Source organism: Carassius gibelio, chromosome B11 (genome assembly GCF_023724105.1).
Source record: "Carassius gibelio isolate Cgi1373 ecotype wild population from Czech Republic chromosome B11, carGib1.2-hapl.c, whole genome shotgun sequence".
Lineage (NCBI taxonomy): Eukaryota > Metazoa > Chordata > Actinopteri > Cypriniformes > Cyprinidae > Carassius > Carassius gibelio.
Window position 1 is genome coordinate 4169795 of NC_068406.1, and position 10502 is coordinate 4180296.

Consider the following 10502-nt stretch of genomic DNA (forward strand, 5'->3'; position numbering starts at 1 on the left):
GAAAGGTAAGAAAAACATCATTAAAGTAGTCCATGTGACATCAGAGGGTCCGTTGGAATTTTTTAAAGCATCGAAAATACATTTTGGTCCAAAAATAACAAATACTACGACTTTATTCAGCATTGTCTTCTCTTCCGTGTCTGTGTGAGAGAGTTCAAAACAAAGCAGTTTGTGATATCTGGTTCGCGAACGAATCATTCAGTTCACCAAATTGAACTGAATCGTTTTAAACGGTTCGCATCTCTAATACGCAGGGGCGGACTGGCCATCTGTGTGATCTGGAGAATCACAGAACGGCCGGTACTCCAGGGCGGCCAGCGGGCCGGCCCACCACCTGCCAAGCATGCTGTCATCACCGTTTTTTTCCTCCACTAATCTGTTTTACACTCCAGTAATGTAGGTGGCAGCAATGCACCTTTAAATTGGATGCCAACTGCACTGGCCGCGGCCGCAAAGTAAGAAGAAAAAAGAAGTGGAAGAGTAGGAAGAAACGAACAGCAAAGACGTTAACGTTAGATAGAAGAAGCATAGAAACAAACAAACAAACAATATGCATAACGCTGCCGCGGGTAAAAAACTGAATCCGCTAAATGTCCCAAACGAACTGAAATATATAGCAATATTTTCCAGCAGCAGCACCTCACAGTTAAATATTAGCAGCAGTGAAGTGATCCAGACAGATGCAGCAACATGCCACCAGTGATGATGAGGAACAGAAAGATGAGCTGGTTCTACAGGCAGATCCAGATCCAGAGTATGGAACATGAGAGGAGAAAGAGAGGTACTTGCTAGAGATGATGTTAAGAAGTGATATTCAGGTTGCTACATTTTTAATGATCACAGTAGTTAAAACAGCTAAACTTCAACATTTTAGCTGTAAAATGACATTCAGTAGCTAATATAAAAAAAAATATGTTGTGCATTTACTTTTAAAAATGTTGGTAACATTACAGTTAATGCTTACAAACTTTTTCATATAACTTGTTTCCGATTTTGAATACAGAAGTTACATTTGTAATGGTTTATTTTCATTTAGATGTGGTATTATTATCTGTGCAGTAAGATTAATTACTGCATCAATTAAGATTATTAAGTTATAAATTCATTTTAAGAAAGCATGGAATAAAACCTTTTTTTTTCTCTTTTTTTTATCCATTCCATCGTTTGTTTATTCTGGTTGAGCTTAGACCAAGAGCAGAGAACACCCACTCCAGCTCAACATCTAGTCAACATCAGTGCTATTGTTATACTTTGGATGGTATAGTATCATGAGCCACAATTAAAGTCTTGTGACACTCATGCCAGGCGTTATTGTTGTTGTTGTCGAGTTTACACGTGCCGATGGCTTTGGGCCGGGCCTAGTCAAAGTCCAGGGCCGTTTTTTAGTCCCAGTCCGCAGGGGCGTAGCAAGCTTTTCAAAAGTGTGGGGGATGGATGTGGTTTGTTTATAAACAATAAAAATTATGAACACATTGATTGACAGAGGGGTACAAAATGCAGGGCTTAAAAAGGGCTGGGAAAAAAATAATCCTACATTAAAAAAAAAAAAAAAGAAAAAAAAAATCAGAAAAGGGGAGAAACAAAACGCAAAATCAGAAAAGGGGAGAAAAAAACGCCCACACAAAGCTTTTTCTCTGGTGAAATAAATAATGTAACAATTTACTGTTTTTAAACATTAAAATAATATACACTTTTATTTCATAGTTCTTCAACAGGTATGCAAACAATAACCCAATAATAGCAATTAGCATTAGTCTAAAAAACGAAATATAATACCGAAAACACTCGACATGTCAACAAAACGATTAACAGAACATCTTCCCAAACACATATCAAGCTTATTTAAAAACCTCTAAAGCATAAACACTCATTCAAAGTACCTGGATAAGGGGGATGTAAATAACCATAAGTTCCCGCCTCCTCGGCACGAGCTGACCGATAACACCCCAAGAGAGGCGGGACTTAAGGCAGAACAGCCAATCATCAGCCGGTCACACTCAAAGCCGGTGTCAAGTTTGAGAGGGAGGGGGGAGGAGGCAGACGCGGCGAGCGCAGACACAGAGCGGTCAGAGAAACGGAGGAACGACTGTAGTAAGGCGTTTGTGCAAAACTGCGGAAAAACTGCAGAAAATGTGCGGGTGTCGAACCCTCTCACCGGGAAAAGTGTGGGTGTTAAAACCCCCACATCCCCCACGGGTGCGACGCCCCTGCCAGTCCGTCCCTGCTAATATGCATTAATCCACAGCATAAGGGTGAGTTATTAATGACATAATTTTCATTTTTGGATGAACTAACCCTTTAAGACCAATACAAAGAAATGGCCAACTGAAAAGTATGAACATGAAATGTATGAGCATGTAAAGCACTCAATATTAGTTGTGGCTTCTTTTGTCTGAATGACTGCAGCAATGCGGCGTGGCATGGAGTGGATCAGTCTGTGGCAGTGCTCAGGTGTTATGAGAGTTGCTCTGATAGTGGCCTTCAGCTCTTCTGCATTGTTGGGTCTGACATATCACATCTTCCTCTTCACAATACCCCACAGATTTTCTATGGGGTTAAGGTCAGGTGAGTTTGGTGGCCAATTAAGAACAGGAATACCATGGTCCTTAAACCAGGTACTGGTAGCTTTGGCACTGTGTGCAGGTGCAGAGTCCTGTTGGAAAATGAAATCTGCATCTCCATAAAATTGGTCAGCAGCAGGAAGCATGAAGTGCTCTAAAACTTCCTGGTATACAGCTGTGTTGACCTTTGACCTCAGAAAACACAGTGTACCAACACCAGCAGATGTCAGGGGCACCCCAAACCATCACTGACTGTGGAAACTTTACACTGGACCTCAAGCAACGTGGATGGTGTGCCAGCCTCTTTTGCAATGACCTTTTGTGGCTTGGCCTCCTTGTGCAAGTTAAATGCCTTTGCAGGTGTTTTGAGTTAATAAGCTGATTAGAATGTGGCATCAGGTGTCTAAGATACTGAATTTGGGATTTTCTTTAGTTGTCAATTATAATCATCAAAATTAAAAGAAATAAACATTTGAAATATAGCAGTCTGTGAATAATGAATAAATATAATATACAAGTTTCACTTTGAATGGAATTAGTGAAATAAATTATATGACCAGCACCTGTAAACGCTATTTTGAGGAAGTGAAAAACCAAACAGTTGCTGGTCCACAGTGACTTCCAGAGTATTTTTTGCTACTATCAAATTCAGTGTGGACCAGCAACTGTTTGGTTACCCACATTCTTCATAATATCTGCTTTTTTGGTCAGTAAAAGAAAGAAATTAATACAGGTTTGGGACAATGTGACAGTGAGTAAATAATGACAAAAAGATAACTTAGGTCAATAATCAGGCCCTGTTTGACAGACTTTAGTGCGTGTAGGGTGTATGCAGTTGTACAATATACGACGGAGCCGCCAGAACTGCAGCCGATAGAATGTGCGCTGTAGCACGATACTACAATATTTCTTAAAAAGCAGATCGTGGAGACATTTTTATCGTCCGCGGTTAAAAATCGTCATATCGCACACCCCTAATATATATAAATACCATAGCTTAGTAAATGAAAAATATTGGTCCTTGTTGTATTTGTGCTAGATAAATATAACTCTTTGTTAATAACTGCCACACTTCTACAGGAGACACCTTTGGTGTGAATTTCCTGCCTGATGAAGACAATGCTAAATTGGAGACAATGTAAAAGAAAAGGAGGAAAGAACCGAGGGCAAAGGAAAACAATAACTCAACAGAATCACAGGTTCACACACGTCAGATCCACAGGAGAGTACTGGCAACTTTGTGCCACAATTAAATTGAAAAATAACCGATAATATCTTTCTGCAGCCTGAACAGGTGTGAAAAAGCAAACAGTCTCACAGACGCTCATGCCAGAAGGTGCAAATATACTTCTTTGGAAGAAAAATCCCCATTAATACTGAACAGTAAGGTTGGGTGGCGTGACCAAAATCATTTGACAAGATATGAGTTATTTGAGTCGTCAGAGGTAACAAACCTGTTATTTTTGCTGGAGATGATGACACAGGAAAATCTGTTGATGGGGTTTTAAAGTTTATTTGATTTATTACATTTCTATAGAATTTGGCTTTAGTATTTTTAAAACCATCACAGAACAAAACCTTCAGCTCAAACAGTATGATTTCTCCCTTTTCTGTCAGTGATTAGACAACTCTATCAGTATTTGCCTGTATTCCCTTTAGTGTGACAGAATAGTCATGATATATTCAAAATGATTTTGCTGCCAATATTAAATGTAGTGAGATCTTGCATGCTTTTTATTAGGCTGTTTCGTTTCACAGAGACCATTATATCAGATTCCTGAAGATCAGTATGAAATCGAGTTGTTTTATCTGGCTTTCTCTTTAATCGTAGTCCATCTGAATGAATCAATTTCTTCCTCAGCATGTTCACAGCACATGACATTTTATGTTTAAAATGCTTTAGTAAGTTTCTCCAATAGCGTTTAACCATTTAAGACCAAATATAGTTTATTTTATTTTATTTTATTTTATTTTAGCAATTGAAGGTAGGGCCTTAGTTGCATGCTAAGCATATACTTTTTTTTCTTTCTGACATTATAACAATTTACACTGACTATTAAGATATTTTTGATGAAAATTTGCTTAAGTAAATGAGGCAACACATTAAACCTCAAATACACAATGTTGTGAGACAAACGTTTTCCACATAGAGGTTCTATCATGAGACTAGTCTGATAAAATGACTGGCTTACTGACTTTGACTGGGCAAAGATGTATACAGTCTTTTAACTTCATTATCATGACTGTTTGAATGGCAAGAGCAAGATCGCCAGACTGTTAAAAGAACACGTGTGGTCCATGTATATGGTATTCACACTCTTCAAATTACATTGGTAAGACATAACTAACTAACTATTTTTGTTTGTAGTAGTCTATAAGTCACTGTGACACAGGAAATGGAAGATAAAAATGATGTCATTCAAAAATGATTTCAGGTTGTTTTGCTTGGGCGTGATCTCATGAAAACATATAAGGAATATCCAGAACCAATGATTATGTCAGGATCATTAAGGAGAATTGGTCGTCATAAGATGTTAAAAATCCCAGTACTCAGTGAGAACCAGGTGAAAGCAGCTCCCAGTCATAGGCCTTCACAAAAAAATAAAAACCTCCCCAACTCAGACTTTTCTAGTGAATGGTTACATCTAAATTTTCCAAGTGTCCTAATTGAAACTATATGCATTGTGATCCAGTTATGTGAATTAACCAGTTATGCCCAAAATAACAGCACTATCTGCTATGTGAGAACTGCTCGGAATTAGTGGAAGATACAGAGAATAGCACAAGACAAGTCTAGAGAAAATTCATTTGTCAGCAGGACAATAATCCCCCAAAATAAATTCACATTACAAGTGAGATAGGAATGTACAGTGGCATAGACTCACTCAGATCCAAAGCCAAGAAGAATGGGCCAAAATCACAAATTAACAATGATTACTCCAATGAATTTTTAAGATTTTCAAGAACCAACAGACTGTCTCAAAAACCTATTATAGCCTCCTGTTTAGACACCAGTCTAGTCTAGTCAAGTATTTACTGGCAGTGGACTTTAAACCTCAAAATGTTAAGTTTCTGTCCTTATAAAATAAAACAAACACAAAACCAAATAAAAAAATGCAACTGATTAAACATTGAACTTCAGGTAGAGACAGGATTGTTGCATTCTGGTTAACTCAATAGCTATATAATTACAATGGATATTCAATACTAATTTACATTACAATTTCATTTCAGACATGCAAGTAATTAACTTAAATGTTCAATTAAGTGGAAAATTAGTGAATTTCAAATCTATCATCACAATTGACAGGGAAAGAACAACCAGCAGCTGTAAAGTGGATGTTACCAAAGCAACTACTGTGTGTTTGCTCTTTCCAATCAGTGGTAATTTGAGGAATCAATACCCCCTACCACGACCCTGCAGAAGTGCTGTGTCTTGTCTCGAGATGGGAAATGGCTTTTCCTCTAAGCACACTCTACTCTTACACCCCATTTTCAAAGGAAGACATTTTTTTCAGTCCCTGCCTCAGCCTTATCTGCTAAAAACAATCCCAAATCTCAAACAGTTCAACGTTTATGGGACGCAAGGACAGTCACTGCATGAGTGTTCCCTCAGCTCCTGCTTCGGTGTTTTCCTCCATCTCTGCGGCTGAGTAATGTGACAGCTATGGCCCTGTGAGCTCAGTGTTTCCAGCTCTGCGAGCTCCAAGAACAGCTCTGTTGTCATGAAGACTGGTAAAACAGTTTTCACCCTCACTAACACGTTATAGATGGCAAACGCTGTCTGTGGGCTGAGATGGTCATCCGTAAGTGTCCCCATAAAACATAAGACTTAAAAAACATACAAAACAATGTTTTATGAAATTCAAAAGTAGTTTTCTGTAAGGGGTTGGTGTAGGGTGATAGAAAATACAGTTTGTATTTAAACCACGAGTATGTGTATGTGTGTTTTACAGCTTAACAGTCCCTGGTCATTACTGCTGTTATTGTGTGGAAAAGAAAAGTGTGAACATTCTTCAAAATTTCTCCTTTTTTCACTTTCTACAGAAACACAGTCATACAAAATGAGCTAGTGATTACAGATTGTCCTTCTTCTGTTTAGCTTTAAATCTATAGAATAAACAAAGTGCCCTAATCACACACCAAACCTAATTATCTAGTTAAGATCATTAAAGCACATCATGCAACATTACCCACACAGCCAAGGGGGAGGATGGATAAAAGAGGAGGAAGTGCAGCTCAGTCTTTCTCCTGTCATCTTACTTCAGCTCAAAGATCTCACATGCACCCTTCCCCAATCCAAGCTACTTCCTTCCTTCCTATATTTTACATTTCTGGGATTGCAGGATTCTCCACCAAACATCTTTTTCAAAACAAATGCACGAAGAGCCTAAGGGTGCGATCAATGTGTAAAAGGTGTTTAGGAGTATATCCACCCTCTCCACATGTATGCTTCCGAACAAATGACCTTTCCCCATCCAGATGTGTTTCACAGTTGAGTGAAGGAGACGGAGGTTGGGGGTGGGGAACACACTCGTCTGTCTCAGCGTTGTTTATTTCCTCCTTTCTCTGTCTTTCCTGGGCTATGCAGAACATGTATAGTATAATATCTCTTCAGCTCTTATTAAGAGTTTCCTATCAGCTTAAGCTCCTCGGGGGGAGGGTTACCTGTCAGGAAATATAAAGACACTGGCTGCAAACGAAACTGGCTGAATGGACTCAAGTTTGTTCAACCCAACCACAACAGTAAAAAAAGCAACCATATGACTTCAGAAGACTTGAAATATAGCGCATGGGTCGTATGAACAACTTTAGGGATTTGAGTCATCATATGTTATCACTGTAATTGCAGAATGTCTTTTGTGAGAGAAGAAAAGCCATAAGATCAGATCTATAGAACGGTGAGTAAATGATCCCTTTAATCTCTACTCGGTTTCAATCAAAGCACCCACTGTAATGTCCCATTGGTTCGGATAAGCAGTTCTGGAGAACATATATGGCTGGATGGCCTACATAATGGCAAAATATACATAACACAATTCAACGAGAGCAATTGTGCTGTACAATAAATAGCTAAAATAACAGATAAAGTGCAATTTTCACATCACTAACATCAGCAAATGGAACTGCAAAAAAAATAACTATTTTCCAAAAGGCTCTCCAAACTCAGGGTTGAGCCAGTGTTGGCGTTGAGCTGCTCAGGATGTTTAGATAGTGTTACAGAGTCAGAGTACTTGCATTTTTTTTTCCAGAGGACAAATTGCTTTCTTATACTTGCAAGTTAAGCTGGGATACGACAACGTATTTTAACCTTACATGCTCCATTTTCAACCAAGTGAAACCAATTTTATGCCATATTAATTCGAAAGTCATTAAAAATGTGTCATATATTTTTTAATCTATCTATCTACGGACGACAGATTTTGGACCACAGCCAGGTGAGCCACAACTAATCATCTTAAAATAATTGTCTGTCATTACTCACTTTTAATTAAACTATACATTTGCCTGTCATCAGGGCATGCTTTAAACTAGACGATACTTTTGAAAGAATTGTAGTCATTTAATTCCTTGTTTTAGAGGTTGCTTTAAGAGGGAGATGAAAGTGTGTGTCACCTCAAAGGACCCAAGGGACAAAAGCAACCTTCTGTGTACTTCTCTGATAGTGGCCCATTAATTAACACCTTTGATGAGCTTAGCCGCTGAACTGAACATGAAGTCTTTCAGCTCAGTGAGAATGCATATTCTATACAGCGGTAAAAGCCATTGTGAGAAAATACTGTGTTATAGTCAGAGTCATTTTAACTGCAAACATGAAGAAATGTAGCATTATATAACTTGTTCACCAATGGTTTCTCTGCAGTGTTTGAAATAAGTAAAATAAATAAATCCATCATTAAGGTATTTTACATTTAAACTGTTGCTATTATGCGGTTCATTATTCATAATAATGTTTCTTCCAGTGAAAAAGTCCATCCCCTGCTTTCCTCTCACATCAAAATTCAGCCACATATTTGTTTTTGGACTTCTTGAACTGTGCATATTTCTCTCCTGATTCAGACAAGACAACTGTTTCACTGAAAAAAGCAACATTATGAAATATTTTAGCCTTAAATAAGCAATCTTCATGACAGAAACACACAGGAGTGCTGTGGATTATTGTGATGTTTTTATCAGCTGTTTGGACTCTCATTCTGACGGCACCCATTCACTGCAGAGCAAATGATGGAATGCTATATTTATGCGAAGATACTTTGTAGACAAAAACTTATTCCTGTAAGTTAGTTCAATCTGCTCCCTTTTGGGGTGTTCTTAATGTCAAAATAATTAATAAAAGGTGTACATTTTTAAGTTTTGAAGGAGCACACAAGTTCAAACAATGTTCATCATCAATTTGTTGACTTCAGAACAGTATTTCCAGCACTAAAAGCAGAATGAAGAACATGTCAAGATGACAGTGTGTAACGATTCCTAATATATCCATTTCACAAATCTTGCCTCTTGCATTTGTCTGCTCAAAGCATTTCAACTTCTGAGCTTCAGTAGACCTCATATGTGAAAATGATGTGCAACAGACAGAAGGCAAAGCCTTTAAAGAGACATGAAGGCTCAAAGAAGCAGCAATCCGAAATGCACTTCAGTCCAAGATCACCATTTCTTCCTTTCCTGTACAAATGCATAGGTCATTGAAGGAGAGATGTACAGATGTAGTTCTGATTCAACTAAACACATCTAAACAAACAATCTCCTTCATTAAAGGAGGACTAGACCTCATCAAAATGACTGGCTGGACATGGCAAAGCCTCCTCTGCAAAACTTTCTTTATTTATATATTTGCATCTCCAAATGGTCAATAAAAGGCATTTTGTCTGGCGTCAGATCAGTGCACATGATGTGAAAAAGTTGCATGTGACACGTTGTATTCTGGGCATGTGCGCTGTGATGGTTCATCCACTGATTATCAATGTATCTGCACTCCTCAGCTGGTTATGTGATGCACGCGCTGGCTACTTCAGTGTAAACCGTTATCTAATCCATTTTAAGACCTGACATCTACCTTTTTTTTCTTACTGGTGACAATCGGTTCGGATAGCGAAAGAAACTCCGATTTAAGGCAGTTTGGATGTTCTGTATTAGTATGATGTCTACATGCACGGCAACAGTTGCTGAATTGTGTGTGATGTATGATGAATACACTCACCATCTATTGCCCTTGCTGGAAGAACCACCTGCAAAGTGTGCAAAAAAATCAAAAAGAACAATCCGACAAGCAGCCTGCCAGCTGTGTAGCGCAACATTATATTTCAACAGAAGAAAAGGCCGGGAACAAAAGAGTCAAAATAAATGCAACGCAAAGTCGGACGATCCAGTAAAGCTGCAGTCTGATCACGGCTGATGCGCCTCTCCAAATGCGCACACTGGCGCAAAAGGCTTCTTCTGGCACGCGCGATTCACGTATTCCTTGAATGCATGGCACAACCTATGGATGATATATGTCTGATACACGGCATCAGTCACCATGGAGACAGCGCGCTCAAAGCCTTCCTTTGTTGAGGATGACAGCCAGCGCTCCGCTCAGTGCCAGTGACACCTATGAATGTGCGCCGATTCTCTCTGTTGCTGCTGGTAACACAGATTGGGCGAACTGTGTGGTCCAATCCTGAACTAGTGATGCTCGGACTCGTGAACCGGATCGCGAGTCGGATATAGCTCGGTTCCAGAAATCCAGCTGCTCTTGTAAGACCGTTTCTCAAGTGATTTGCATACTGCATGGACGTATCAAACCCTTCAATATCATGTTATAGTCACATTTTATTTAAATAATAATAACAATAATAATAATAATAATAATAATAATAATAATAATAATAATAATAATAATAATAAAAATAAATCCGTTCGTGTTTTTATTGCATTTTAATAGGAATTATTGTAGCTATC

At 38.5% G+C, this 10502-nt stretch overlaps 1 protein-coding gene across 7 annotated transcripts in view; it reads right to left on the reverse strand.

Annotated features, from left to right (window-relative positions):
* The window catches only part of LOC127968142 (low-density lipoprotein receptor-related protein 1-like), a 157498-nt gene extending 147301 nt beyond the window's left edge, over nt 1-10197 (reverse strand). For 3 of the 7 annotated variants that reach the window (XM_052569061.1, XM_052569060.1, XM_052569059.1), the window contains exon 1: nt 9763-10187. In XM_052569061.1, coding sequence (XP_052425021.1) covers nt 9763-9859 — 97 coding nt within the window. In that variant the 5' untranslated portion in view covers nt 9860-10187. Of the gene's footprint in view, nt 1-9762 lie in introns of all 7 variants that reach the window. The other 4 variants (XM_052569064.1, XM_052569063.1, XM_052569062.1 and 1 more) reach the window with 2 other exon arrangements.
* Between the last annotated feature and the right edge of the window lie 305 nt (nt 10198-10502).